We start from the raw sequence: 16,229 nt of genomic DNA, 5'->3' as shown, positions 1-16,229 counted from the left end.
TATCTCCAGACATTACAAAAATATGTTGCACTGTGTATGTTTTGGTCTCAATGAATACATAGTAGGCATTAAAAGCAAATAACAGTAAGAGAACGAATCTGATATTAGAGGGGGCAGTTGGTCAAATAATGCGTAACTCTATCTCCGAAAATAACAATTAATTGATTTTTATTATGGATGTCTCGGAACAATGAAGATCTTTTGCCAATCATTATTGAATATAGTTTGAAAAGAGCATTTGGAATATCGTATATATTACGATTTATAACCGTAAAAGAAGCGTTTTGAGGTAACTATATGTTTAATCAAGAACTTCCAAAATAAATGTTTGTTTCTTGTGCACTATTGTTTCAACAACAAAAATCTACTAACAATGAAAGTACCCCGGCCCTTCAGAAAATATTCACAATATCAATATTCCATTGAGCTGAACAATTGTCCTATAGCCACATTCATATATAAATATGGTATTGGCAATGAGGCAACTATCGACCAAATAACATGGAAAGAAAATGTAAACAAGTACGGACCTCGATGATATTAAGCAAAACCCATACTGTAAGCTATGAAAGAACCCTGAATAGCAAAAATAATCAACATTGAACTAAGCAACTGAACAAGAACCTGGCTTAGGACAGGCGAATACTTATGAGAATGGTATGATGAATAAACACATGCACATGTATATCGAGAATGCTTTTATTATTTGATAAGGCTAATGTATTCGGTGTGAGCAGGTTAAAAATTGTAGATTTTGAACTTATAATAAATTTACCACATCTTATTACTTTTATGTCAATCATTTTCTTTTCTTCAGTTATATCGATATCAGGTCCTGACCTGACGCATGTAGGTGATACTTTGGTAATAAAATGCAGCGCCACCTACATTGGAGTGGCTAGCATTGATTGGTTCTTTGATGGGTATTTGTTACAATCAAGTATTGCAGAAGGAATTTCAATTAAGGACAGATTTTCAAGTGTTTCAAAGACAATACACAGTACACTGCAAATAAAGAAGGCCACCATGTCTAGTTCCGGTACATATACTTGTAGATCTGCAGATAAATATGTAAAGGAATACAGAATTACGGTTCTCAGCGATGGTGAGTTGTATTTACAAGACAGAAATACATTTTAGTTGACGAGTACAATATACCGGTTGTTTTCGGACTTCTGGAGAACTTCCTGAGATTGTGTAGAAAGGTCTTCTAGGCTTAGTGATGAAATTTCCAAAGATATCCTGCTAAATGTGTTTTGTAGAACTTTTTTTGTTAAAACTTTTTTTTATCCTTTGTTTTTATCATTTGTAGCGAACTTTTTATGTATTAGTAGTTCTGCATATTTGTTAAAGAAGCACTTTATGATTATGTCTGAAGTAATTTAAATTAAAACCTTGTACCAGCACTCTGGTGTCATTTTAGGCATGCTACTGAGAACCTATGATTTAACTACCAGCATTCAGGTGTCATTTCAGGCATGCTACTGAGATCTTATGATTTATTTTTAACAGTAATGATATTTCAATATTTAAGACATAGATGGAGGATAAGAGTTTAATTAATCGTAGGCACTTACAAGACAAACATTAGAATCCTTAATCGGTACACCTTGTCAAATAAAACTGTAAGATAAACCGGTGTTTTTCAGTATCGAACCTCTTTCTTACATAAAAGCAGAAATTTCTTTAAAAAACTATCAGTACAGTTCATTGATATATAAACGACTCCATCATTGATATTTAATAAACAGCCGCATGAAATTGGAAATGTATATACATTGTAGAACAGTCCCATAACATGAGATATTTTATTAGAAAAAAACATCAGTGTTGTTAGACGATATCTACCATACACATGTATGATATGTTTTAAATGTTTGAAAAAGAATAATTTTAGTTTATTTTATATTTCAGTGAAAACAAATAATAAGAAAAGAGGTATGTAATGTTATTTTTATTGCATTAAACATTCATTTGATGACCATTACATGTAATTCCACTAATGGTCACTGCCATGTTTGTCTTGACATGAGTTATGAAATATTTTAACATCGACAGTGTAGTATTATATTGAAGTGTCTTCTAAATGCCAACAGACTACATGACTTTGCTTGCATCAAACAAAAATACGCCTAATTGTTGCTATTTCGATTTCATTTGCGTTGTCGAGTTGTCTCCCCAACGAAGTTTTCATCCACATTTCCTCTTAATCATATACTTATTTTATATATAGATTGCGTTTGTTTTACATAAGCAAGTTAGTAAATATGATTCGAATTTTAAATTAACGGCCGATTTGAAGCCTACCATATGCAAAAGTATTGTTAGTTTTCGTACATTGAAGCTGCGCATGTGAAAAGGAAAAGAAGGATATATGGTGTACACATAATTCCTGTAAAACAAAAATCAAATGAGAGCGTTTTTATTGGTATCTTCTGGGACTATTATACTAGTATAATAGTCCCAGGTATCTTCTTATAGTATTATACAATTAAAATTGACATGAGATACAAAAGGACGAAAATTTCATTTTCATCTGTTATTATATTATTAATCTATGTTGGTTATTTAACATAATATGTGTTTTCTTTCTCTTTCAGTTATTTCTGAATCTTTAGGGAAAGAATCCTCAACATCCGGTCAAAAAAGTAATACCTCATCACGCGTTTCTATCAACTTTCCAATCATGTACGTTATTATGATCACGTGGTTTATGCTGATTAAAAACAATTTCACTTGACATTCACCTTACATGGGCTTCTGGTCTGAAGCTTCCATGCAAGCAACATACATACACTCTGTAGATCACAAACAATGTTCATACGGACAGAACTCGGTTATCAAAATAGTAAAGTGAGCAGTACACTTGACTTATTAATATACACCAAAAACAAATAACAAACAAAATACACGTGATGTAATAAAATTTACTAATTAATGTTTATGTGATATACGTAGAGCTTGATAACAAATTAGTTTGCAATTTATATCTTAAGCTAAATAAAAATCTGGCTTTTGTAGAAAGTATTTTTGAACATTATGGGTTCTTGCTAATTAATCAGATACGGGGTGACTCAACTAAATGTTGGTGTAACCTTATTTCTTTTACCAGAAATTGTAAAAAAATTGACATTTAATTATTATAATGTTGCTTTACGATATATCTCTTGTCGTTGATGTAACTTTTATTGTAATTTATCAGTAGCTGTATGCATTGTACTTTGTTAATGTTATGAGGAAGATGTGATCGACTTCAAAGTCCTCAAGCTTTTATTAAACCAAAAGATGGTCCCCAAAAATCATGTCTTCTTAGTAAAAAACATAACATACTTTAATAACAGAATGGAGATATCTATTCATTCGAGCTGTTACAATGAAAAAAATAAAAAACAACAACCTTACTTGATGCCTAGTTTATTGCCATTTAACAATTTTTTTAGAAGCTGTTCAATGGTTAAACTTATATTCAGTTTGTTAAATGTGTGATGTCTATCTCTGTAATTGTTCTATAGAAAAGTATTAAAACAAATTATTGGATATCGACATCTTAAATGTTTATATGAATATGAAGTTTAAAAATCTTTATTTTTTCAAATCGTTTAAAGTATGTGTAGAGTTTTACCGATTATTAAAAAATAGAAATACTATTTCCTGCGTGATACTTTCCCTTTAATACTATTTCCTGCTTGATACTTTCCCTTTTTCAAATCTTTCTGTCTTTGGACTGTGTGCAAAATGTCTGACAGAAAAAACAATAAAAAAAAATCACATACGGATTTTCGCTACTCTGTTTTTCAAAGACTGCTATAAATTGATAGTATATATATAACGGAACTAAAAAAGCAGGGAAAAAATGCAATGTCCATGATTTTTTACGGAAAACGGCAAAGTAGAGATGCGCAAAAAAAAATCATACAATTGTGAAACGATTAAGTCAAATAGACAAAACGATCATTCGGTTTTAAAATAAATTATTTAGAATGAAAATTTTTAAGTTTTAATGTAAGAAAGCGTTTGTTTAAATCTCAGAATATGATAAAGATTATTCGACAAACAAATCAAGGGGTTTTAAATTTCAATCTAGTAAGGTAACTATTTTAGTAAAATATAATAATGATTGAAAAAAAATCTTTATCTTGTACATTTATTTCAAGAGGGTATATATATAGCTTGTTCGGATCTGACAAATCTTTCACAAGGCTCATAAGAGCGCTTACTTTGGAAATATATAGAAATTCGACTACATTAACAGGGTTGGTTTTCAATTTTCTTCGGTACAACTTCAATTTTTTCTCAATTTTCTTTGTAATGTTCTCCTGCTCATTATTATGCTAAACACTCCAGCATTTCCCTTTGCAATAAATGCAAAGATTGAAGAAATATGATAAATACAGACTCCTCCATTTGTATCAGCTGCTCCGATTGAAACTTAAATAAGAAATAAGACAACATATTTTTTATGTTTGCGTTATTTCGTTTGCGATATTTAAAAAAAAACGTATAAGAAGAAATATTTTTAAAAAGTCTTTGTGGCACTACTACGCATACGTAGAGATACAGAGCTTGCTAAGAACCAGAATTTTTTTTTACAAGAAACAATTAAAATTATTATGATTCAGGGAATAAACATATTGAAAATTTAAAATCATTGACATCTAATTACAAATTTTAGTATTTCACGATATTTAACAAAGGACTATTACGTACATTTTGTAGTTCCTTTCCTAAAATAGTGAATACTTTTAGAGAAAAAAAAAACAGTGAAACTTACGTGAACTAAATCATCAAAGAAACCCTTTAGTAAACTAAAGACACGTTGATTAAAGGTTCCTTGTTAGATTATAGCACAAACAGTATGAAAAACTAGTTCCTGGTTTGGCTAAAGTACAAGCATTGTGAAAACGGTTAAGCTACCTGGTTGGGTAAGAACAAAATAAAGCAAGGTATGGATACAGACAAAAATACATGGTTACGTTTAGAAAATAACCAAACACATTATTGAATACCGGCTTAACAACCTGGTTAGAGATAGAAAACGCAGTATGGATACCGGCTAAAATATCTGTTTAGGAAGGAGAACAACGTACAGGAAATGTTTTTAGGATTCAGTTATTTTCTAACATACGTAACATTACAACACATACAATAAAAACACTAAAAAAATCATCCATCTTAAAATAAAATAGAAAATAATGGGTGTCTTCGAGTTAAGTTAGTTGTTGTTATATTGTTGGTTATATTGTTTTGTTTTACTCAGTTAAGTTGATTCTATATCATGTCTTTATATTGTATATTTATTTTTCATTGTAAAAAAGGAGATGGTATGCTATGGCAACTGTTTTGGTCCCTTGAATTCGCAAAATGATTATTATAAATCTGATAAATAATATTGTACAGATGTTCAAAAGACTCGATCTGTCAAATATCAGTATTTGTATTTTTCAAATAAATCGTTTTTATTAAAAAAAATTATTTTGGGGTTCTTTACTTCTGTATTTTACTGAAAAACGATAGAAACTGTCAAAATAGCCATTTTATTGAGATCTTGCTTTTGATAATTTGATATTCTTATTCTGCTCTAAGATTTCTTGTAAAAATATGTTTATATGGATAAATTATCATATTTGTTAATGCTGTGGCTCATATCTAATTTCGCCTAAAAATTAGCTTAAAAATTGTCATGTTTTGGCATCATAGTGACAGCACTGCTGAAATTTCTAAACCGCAGTGCACAAATAATTTGATACAATTCGTTGACCAAAAAGGTTACATGATTTTGATAAAATTGTGCTATATTTGTAATTTCAGGGACCAGATCTTATCATACCTCCTTGTCTACAAATAAAAGAAAAAAATGTATTTTAATTTCTTTGTATGTATCTTTCACTACCGAGGACAAACACTCATGTATTTCTCCACATCCCTGTAAGTTATTCCAACCTATTATTAAAAGGATATAGTGTCGTACAAAATAATATGGACTACAGGAACAGTATATATGACTAGGCCAATTAAAAAAACCGACACATGATAGTCAAACATTACTCTCAGATCTGTACTTAGTGTCTTTTTGTTGTTAGGATGTACAAGTACCCGGCCACATCCACTTGTATTTGTAGTATCTGTATGTTTATCCATCTGATGAGTTAAGCCTCTTTCAACTGATTTTTATAGTTCGTTCTTATGTTGTACTGTTACACCACTGTCCAAGGTTAGGGGAGGGTTGGGATCCCGCTAACATGTTTAACCCCGCCACATTATGTATGTATGTGCCTATACCAAGTCAGGAGCCTGTAATTCAGTAGTTGTCGTTTGTTTATGTGTTAAATATTTGTTTTTCGTTCATTTTTTGTACATAAATTAGGCCGTTAGTTTTCTCGTTTGAATTGTTTTACATTGTCATTTCGGGGCCTTTTATAGCTGACTGTGCGGTATGGGCTTTGCTCATTGTTGAAGGCCGTACGGTGACCTATAGTTGTTAATTTCTGTGTCATTTGGTCTCTTGTGGAGAGTTGTCTCATTGGCAATCATACCACATCTTCTTTTTTATATTACACGACTTTCATGGAATGTATTGAATATAGTTAAGAGCATACGATACAGTTTTGATCCCATGTTGATTTTTTTTACGAAAATTTGCATACAAGCTATTTTTCACCTAGTAAATTCAAATATGTAATAAAAAATATACCTTCATGTGCTAAACTAAGAGATAAATGGGGTCGAAGTTTTAGACATTTACTCAAAATTTCAGTTTTTTTTGACATTTCTATCCTTTGGATAAACATACGAAACTTTTTTGTTTCAAAAGATAAACACAAGCGAATTTTTGTTAAAACATTTGGAATATCTTCTCAACATAAGTATGCTCTAAAATTGTATAACAATAATTAATTTTTATCAAAGTTTCAGGTTTTTAGAAAGAAAAAAAGTTTTTTTTTTGCTGTATATTTATCTAATTTTAAAAAATTTCGTTGTTGACTTTTTCAGAAAAATTGGTACAAATAATCTTCATACGTAATCAAACCTAATGTCTTTTTAAAAAAGAGGGGTCCAAAAAAAATCAGTCTGAAGGTACTTGGGCGTATGATGGTGTTATACGAAATTTTAAGAACTCAGGCTTTCAAACTAAAAACTGGCCGGTTAAAAATTCATTTCAAAAATGACACCAATCTGAAGTTGATAGATATTGTCTGGTCTGATTACGACAGCCGTATGGGACATAACTAAACAGACAAGTTATACTATTAGATATATGTGAAAAGAGATTATCTTGCCAGAAATAATAATCTGTCATTTAGAGTTGTTCAGTGATGATGGAAAAATAAACAGTGTTGGCTTGTGTCAAAGTAAGACCTGACTGCGTATTTATGGAGACGTGATCCCAATCGACAAGAGTGGTTAGAAGGGTACATAATATCAATAACAAATTTACACTGCATCAAGTTATATGCCTATAACGCTGGAAACAACAGACATTGATTTCAACTGGTAATTGTCCAAGAATGAGCTTTACCTGTTATCAATAATCCTTAATGATAGAAAACCGATGATTTTTGTCTAGGTCCGTTTGACCTATGACCTTTCTGAAACATTTGACATACCTTCACTTAAAAGGGACACCTTTCTGAAACACTTGATATCATTTCTACACTTAATATATATACTTACTTTGTTTAAAAATAAGAAGACATTTATAAAAGTCATGACATCTTTCCTATGCCTTTAAGAAAGACATAGATCAAACCCTTGATATTTTTCCTATGCTTTGAAGGGAGACGTGTATAAATCACTTGGTATCTTTCCTATGATTTAAAAGGAGACTTTTATATCACAATTGATGTCATTCATATGCTTAAAAGGGAGATATTTATAAAGCCCTTGCCATCATTTAAATGGTTTAAAGGGAGACATTTGAAAAACTCTTAATATCATCCCTATACTTTAAAAGGAGATTTTTATAAAACACTTGGGATCTTTCCTATGCTTTAAAAGGAGACTTTTATAAAAAAAAAAAAAAAAAAAAAAAACGTAATATCATTCCTATGCTTTAAAAGGAGACTTATATAAAACACTTGATATCATTCCTATGCTTTAAATGAAAACTTTCCAGAAATACTTTGCGTGAAAATAAGACCTCTATAAACACCTGATATCGTTACTATGCTTTAAAAGGAAGACTTTCCTAAACACTTGATGGCATTGCTATGCTTGAAAGGGAATGAGACCTCTATACAACACCTGATATCGTACCTATGCCTTAAAGGACGACCGTCATAAACACTTGATGGCATTTCTATACTTGAAAGGGAATGACCTCTTTACAACATCTTATATCATTCCTATGCCTTAAATGGCAGCATTCATATGCTTGAAAGGGAGACCTTTATGAAACACTTGATATCTTTCTTTTGCTTTAAAAGTGAACTTTTATAAAGTACTTCATATAATTCTCATGCTTTAGAAAGAAACTATTATATCATGCTATGCTTTAAGGGGGATCTATATAAACCATTGCACCTGATTACGTTCCTATGCTTTGAAAGGAGACCTCCCCGAAAAACTTGATATCTTATATTATGCTTCAAAGGGAGACCTATACAAATCACTTGTTATCTATTATATGCTTTAAAGTGAGACTTTTATAAAATCATAAGCTTTAAAGGGAGACAGTTATTGATCACGTTAAATCATGCGTATGCTTTAAAGGGAAAACTTCTTGAAACAATTGATATCTTTCCTATGCTTTAAATGGAGACATGTCGAAACACTCTACGTCGTTATAACGAGTAACTTAGTCGTTATAACGAGTAAGCTAAATCGAGTTACTAATTCATTATAACGAGTCATTTTAACGAGTAAGCTAAGTCGCGATAACGAATTAACTAAGTCGCCATAACGACTTAAAATAAAAACTACACTCTGACACTAATCGGCTTTCGTAACAATTCTAAACGCTGAAATTCATTTTTTTTTTACTTGATTAATAAATATCTTTTGGGGGAAATAAAAACATGGACTATTCGTTATCAAATGTATGTCCCCTCGTCACTGTAATTATAAATTAGTGTTCTGATGCATGATCAATTATCTTATTTAATATAAACTTTGATATAACTAATATCAAAAGTAACATGTGATATGCATATTATCCTATGATACGAGATTTCATATTTATTACAAGCAACATGTTATATGAAAATTACACATTAATGTATCTTTAATTTTACTATTTACATTTTTCATCACTTCAAACAGAACAAGAAAAACTCGAATTAATAATCCCAGATGCTCTAAAAATAGAGTTACAGTTAATGTAGTTAATTATACATTGATCACTTGGTATTGTACTTCTCGATATTTTTAACTTTTAGTAAATTATTGGGTAAGTTGTAAGTTTTCTTAGTTGTAAACTTGTAAATTAGCATCTCATGCATGGATGGATGCATTTGTGTTTTAAGCAGTACGGAAAGCAGTGTTGCAGCAAATATCAAGTTTTAAGTTTTTGGTTTGTCCCGGATAGGATAAAACCCATAACCTCCGGCGGTAGAGGCGAGCACACTACCAGAAGACCAACGAGGCGATTCAATTGGTTTTCGGTCCAAAGAACAAATTAATGCCAAACTTATTTTACTACGTATATATTGTGAACAACATTCTGTTGATACAAATGACTCTTCTTCACTGAAGTGGTTTGCTCAATTATAGCTAATTCTCTACCTTATAAATCTTTCATTAATGACTGTCATAGATCAATAGTGTAGGAAGGTGCCTTCAGGTCTAACACCATAATTATGTCAAATATTGACTTAGTTCATCTCTGGCATATAATCGTAGAATTACTTATAGTTAGGGTTAATTCTATACAAGAAGCTGAAAGAAACTAATGCGGCTATCTAACAGACATTCAAACAAAATAAAAGCAATATTGAAATCTACAAGATTAATCATTTCTTAAAGTTACTATCGTCGATTTCTGACAAACCAATGACGATTGTAGGAAATTTACGGTCCTAGCTGTTTCTTTGCCATAACTTGAGAACAGTTCAACAAATGCTTTTTCAAATTTTATTATGCATGTTGTTCCTGATGACAAAATGTCGTTCAGAAGTCATGCTCCTTGATTGATTATAAGTAAGCGCTTTATGGCGGTTCCGTACTTAAATCCTTTCCTTTTTAAATTTTGATATGTCTCATGGCAAAATGGAAGATAAGATTGGTTTTTGCGATTTTCACCCATGCTGCCCAGGGGTTATGGTCCTTGCTTGCATTGACAATGACACAAATAAATGCAGAAAACACCCAGTTTGCTGTCATTTTGGTAGCTTCTAGTTCCAAAAGTTAAAACAAGTGCATCTTATTTTTTCATTGAATAGGAGGGATGTGGTATATGTAAATACATGATAAAGTCAAAAGCGAAGAAACAGTAAATTTTTTTGCTGATCTCCATCTTAAAGCAGGATTACAACCAATCAATTTCCCCCGTGATTGATGAGCTTACATTTTTTAAATTATATTGTATGATTTGCGATAGCACAGCACGTATTTCAGGAATAACTTGAAACAAAAATGAAGTGCTTACCGGTATTAGGTATTAAAATAAAACCAAAAAGGGACTAAATATTACATCTAAGACTGTCTAAAGTCAACTTTGCCTGAAATATTATAGAACAAATATTCTAAAATTTTCAATTTAAACTGTTCTTACAGAAAAAAAATATCATAAACGTTCTACTGTCTGTTTTTTTTTTTTAGATATTTCATGTGACCTAAGGTTACATGACCACCGCAATTGATCTATTCATGTGTAACTCGATCTTAACAACAACATTTATCTCTGTAATTTATAAAGAATTAAGGATTTGTGCGAGTCCTACATAACAACCCCTTATACGCACTTATTGACGTTGTGGTCAATATAATGTAATTATATGCGAATGGCATACAAGTGAGAGGTTTGGCTAGCTATAAAACCAGGTTTAATCCACCATTTTCTACAAAAGGAAATGTCTGTACCAAGTCAGGAATATGACAGTTGTTTTTCATTAGATTAATGTGTTTGAGCTTTTGATGTCGACTTTTCGTTTTGAATTTTCTTTAGAGTTCGGTATTTTTGTTATTTTACTTTTTATAATTCTCTGTTTGAAATTTTAATTTTCCTCAGTAACATTCAAGGGATATCTTACTCAATATGCAGAATATGTCTCCAAATTTGTATTTTCTATCACCATTTTTTTAATACTCTTTATATATATGCTTTCATACTACTTATGGGATCTTAGCGGTAAAGATAGTGACAACTTATCACGTGGTGTTGTTTTATCGAATACTGAACTTGTTCTTGTAATTTCGTTTTGAAGTATGTATACCCTTCATCCATTTAGGATATTGGCGACTAGATTTTATTAATATCACCTTACCAAGAATTTAATATGACTCAGACATAAAAAAAGTATAATTAATTTCAAATAAGTGCCCTTAAATTATTAATGATATCACAACAAGTGAAATAATGCAATTAAAAGTTGATTTAGTACCGGTTATAATGTGTCATTCCAATCATCAAATGCACTGATTGCTGTTTTATTGCAAGTTGTATAATTCTAGCCTTTGATCGAACAAGATAGACAGGAACGTATTCAGGATATAATTCCTGATAATGACATTTCAAATATTAAAGTAAATTGTAATGTGGTTATAATTAGACAAATGAAAAGTAAGCGGTTTCGAATCAGACATGATGTGATATGGCCACTGAACAATAAACATTCAGTTGAGGGTAATGGGTCCAAACAGTTGGACCAACATGCACAAAGACACGTATAGTTGCTTCTGTACTACAATCCTATTTATTTAATATTTTGCCTCATGTGCAGCAAACAAAATATATTTTGTCTCATGTGCAACAAACACAATATATTTTGTCTCATGTGCAGCAAACACAATATATTTTTGTCTCATGTGCAGCAAACACAATATATTTTGTCTCATGTGCAGCAAACACAATATATATTTTTCACAAGGAAGTAAAAGTGCAGCATAACTGAATGACAACGCTTAATTGTTGTACTGCTTGGGTCACTTTGACCATTCATTTTCAAACATGCGAAGATTAAATAAACAAGTTTTGATAAGGAAGGTCTTTAATTGAAATTAAAATTTTTATCAAAAACATATAGGATTGATTGATTGTTCTTTGTTTAACATCGATTGTAAAATTGTTCATGTATACTCAGGACACGAAAACAATCTACAATAAATCCAGTAGGTAGACTCTGTAAAGTAGGTCGACTTGAAGGACTGGAATGTCGACCTCCACTGGAAGATCAGGGTATAGGATTTGATTTTGATTTTTGGTGTTTTAACGCCACTTTTAAGCACCGCTTTTGGGCTATTTCGTGGCGGCAAGTTTTTATTGGTGGAGGAAGCCGGAGTGCCCGGAGAAAACCACCGACCTTCGATAGGAAAACTGACAATCCTAGTCAATTAAGATTGGAGTCGAGTGCACCCGCACGAGCGGGGTTCGAACTCACAACCTCAGTGTTGACTGGCTAGTGATTACAGTAGTAACTACTTAGACCACTCGGCCACAAAGGCCCCTCAGGGTATAGGAATAATGGCATATATTTGGCCTTGCAACATGCATCCTACGAACCACTCAAAAATGTTTCAAATGTTCTTTAACGTGAGAAAGTGTGTGAACACTCCCCATAAGAGATATCGGATTAAACGTCCACATTCCGCCCGGTCATTGTTGAGTATTTATACATCCCGCACAGCCGAACGACTGCCTCAATTCGAGTGATATTGTTGGATGGAAAAGTGTCCAAGGCTAACTCTTGTGGTTAAAAACAAAAACAAAAACAAAAACATATATGACATACACACCGATATATTCATACATTACATTTTCAAAGAAACAGTGCTTTCGTTGCAATATTTATTGTTTTTGTAATTGACAGGTTACATGTTACACAACCAAAATGATGTTACCTGTACAGAATTTGACATTTCTTAATCTGGAATCATTCGAAATCTTCGAACAAGTTTTTTTCTTTTATTGATATAGTCAAATTTGATTGATAAAATGAGTTAAAAAGATATTCTATATTCAACAATAGGTGATTTATTTAAACATAATGGGGAAACGCGCTCACTGTAGTTGTCATACTTTAGACTGTTTAGGTATTTTCCAAGGAAAGTACAAAGTACATTCCTTACTAAATTCTAACAGCAGTTTTCGCGTTGTCTAGCATCAACAGTATTCTTTTGTATAAAGAACAACGTTTTTATATAAGTGTGATTGAATGAATCAGTCGAAAATTGGCCCTTTTATGGTTGTCACCGATTACAGATCCAACCTAAGGTCAAGTCAACACTTCTGATATTTTTGGGTGTCACATGACAGATCCAACATGAGGTCAAGTCAACATTTCTGATATTTTGGGTGACACATGACAGATCCAACCTGAGGTCAAGTCAACACTTCTGACTCCTGATATTTGTGGCACACTAGTCGCAGTTTGATATCAGTGAATAAGTTTGTTTGAATATAACCAATTATTTTGTTGCCAGTTGTCTAGAATTAGAAAACATTGTATTTACATGACACTGTTATGTCGATTGCTTTCAGAAACGACCCTATCAAGTTGATTTCTAGACAACCATGTTCAATAAAGTTTCTGATGACGAAAGTAACCAGAGTCAGAAAATACAACTACGACAAACATAATTGTGCATTGAATAATTCAACTCATTTCTCTCTTCCTCTTTGACAAAAAGGTTCCAATTACGACATTTATATCAATTTGAGTTCGAGAACTGTATCTTAATGGTCTTTCTTCTTCTAGAGATCTGACCAATTACCGACATCTATATACTGTCTGGTTATTATATTATTGTTAGTCTGGATGTTATATATTGTTCTCATTTTAGTGAATGGATCCAAATTGAAAGGACTCGTAAGTGCATAACAAAATACTAACAAGTTTATTTGTATTTCAAATACACAAATAATTTGCCCTGATGATGATTGGCTAATTTGTTATTTTGGAATTCAGAAAATAGGAGAAACTTCAAACAAACCGTTAGTGATATAATTGTACAAACACGGAACTTTCTTATTATATCACAAAATGATATTAAGTCTGATGTTTCATCATTCGAGATATCTATGATAATTTCTGTCATATTTCCGTACACATGGATAGTGGTATACAACGAGTCATGTAGTCTCTCGTGTATTCCAAATACTATTACACCCTTGGTTTTCTTTTTTTGTAGGGGGCGGGGGGTTCTAGCTAAAATGTGCTTCGGACGCACCAAATTAATAAAGTGATATTAATTTTCGATAAAAAATAAAAGGAAATATTGGTAAACAATCTTCAAAAAAGTACCTCTTTTATTTTCCTAACAATTAAGGAATGACTGTATTTTCTGTCTATGAAGAAATAACATCAAAAATGTATTGCACACTGAATAACTCGCGTAGCGTGTTATTTAAAAGTATGCACCACATTTTTTATGTTATTTCGAATAGACAGAAAAAATGTTACAGTAATTCTTTATAATTTAATTCTAAATTCTATTGTTAAGGAGTAAATCATGAAAAACGTTGATGACGTCACGGTCACATGACAAAATTATGTCTATGAGATGATAGACAAAAAACTTTCAGCCAATCAGAAGACGTGTTACATTCAAAATAAAATTACCAAATGATAGATAAATGAATTTATTTAACTATAGACCAGCTGGGATTATTATACATCAATATATTATGTCCCAGAGACCAGTAACCCTTAGAATTGTTTTAAACGAAATGAAATAATTCGTCATTTATTACTGTATATATATAACAAGATGTTCCTATTATTATTTTGTAATACTTTCCTTTTATTTCTGCAGACTTGAAGACTTGCCGTTTATAATCTATAAACTGTATATATTTTTACTGACTACATAACATAGAGGTTTCATGCGATTTCGTAATTTTGATTGGTATATATATATATAGACAACAACCGCAAGGCATTTCTAAATTGTTTTATTTTCCCAAAAATGCAACATTTTACTTCGCGTGCTTTCCATGACAACGTTACAACATTGCATGTAGGAAAATAAACAAAAGGCTTGATTTAACTCAAATTTTCATGATAGCATGAAAAAGTAATTATGATAATTGAATGCTTCCTTTTTGTATTTTTATACATGTACAGGGGTGTCGAAAAGAACGTACAAAATGTGCTCGGTCAACGCTCATACATCCCTAAACAATTACAAAAGAAGAAGCATTTAAATATCAAATAGGGCACATAAAACTTTTACCCCCTTGATGAATTATAAAATTAATTTGATTCAGATAATATCTTAGACTAACAAATTTGATAGCGTAATTAGTCATAAGCATCTCTAAAAATAGTTCAATCATAATCAACCATAGGGAAACACGACATTTTAAAAATATTTTATTAGTTTATTTTCGAATACTTTTATTTTGGTTTCAGTTTCATTATTGTAAGTAATATGATACAAGAATCGACCTGATAGGAATAAGCTCCGTTCTGAAGGTCACGAAAAATGGTCTGAGAAAGGAAAATATAACATAAAATTGTTAAACTATATCAAATTATTCAATAGGCGAAGGAGGTTAATTCTTACTAACTATTTTCACCCTCTCTAATGAATTAAATTAGTTCTGTCAGGTACAAGTAAATTGATTCTCTCGGCTTCATCATCACCTAAATTGCACATCGAGTGTAACCCATACTTTGACGTTTTTATTTTACCATGTTCGGAGGGTTACACTTACAATGTTGACGTTATATACCTGTGCGTTGGTAGTTTTGTTGTACTCTTTTTAAAGTACTGCTTAAGACCCATGCTTTCTCAATTGTATAATTTGTCGCATTCCCCACATCTCCTTCCACTCGCCTCTAGATGCCATTTTGTTTTCTATGTCGTGGGTTGCTGTCTCACTGACATATTTTTATTCATATCCAATTGACTCAACTTGATTTTTCCTATGAGGTATGGTCATTTCCCCTTATTTCATAAAAAGAGAAAAGACAGGACATTAACATCAGACAGGTCAATAGAATGTTAGTCATAATATTGAACGCCACAGATGTCTTATGTGGTACTCTGATATTTCGTTATGTTGTTTTATCATTACTTGATGATATTTTTATAAACTTCTTAGGAAGAAAGATAAGAAGTTAGCAATATCC

At 31.5% G+C, this 16,229-nt stretch overlaps 1 protein-coding gene across 1 annotated transcript in view; it reads left to right on the top strand.

Annotated features, from left to right (window-relative positions):
• The window catches only part of LOC127735947 (zwei Ig domain protein zig-8-like), a 64,123-nt gene extending 58,264 nt beyond the window's left edge, over positions 1-5,859 (top strand). The window contains exons 5-7 of the mRNA XM_052246401.1: positions 818-1,105; positions 1,915-1,938; positions 2,601-5,859. Coding sequence (XP_052102361.1) covers positions 818-1,105; positions 1,915-1,938; positions 2,601-2,740 — 452 coding nt within the window. The 3' untranslated portion in view covers positions 2,741-5,859. The remainder of the gene's footprint in view (positions 1-817; positions 1,106-1,914; positions 1,939-2,600) is intronic.
• Positions 5,860-16,229: the final 10,370 nt, after the last annotated feature.

The sequence above is a fragment of the Mytilus californianus genome, unplaced genomic scaffold (assembly GCF_021869535.1).
Source record: "Mytilus californianus isolate M0D057914Y unplaced genomic scaffold, xbMytCali1.0.p SCAF_3, whole genome shotgun sequence".
NCBI classification, from domain to species: domain Eukaryota; kingdom Metazoa; phylum Mollusca; class Bivalvia; order Mytilida; family Mytilidae; genus Mytilus; species Mytilus californianus.
This window is presented reverse-complemented; position numbering and strand designations above follow the sequence as displayed.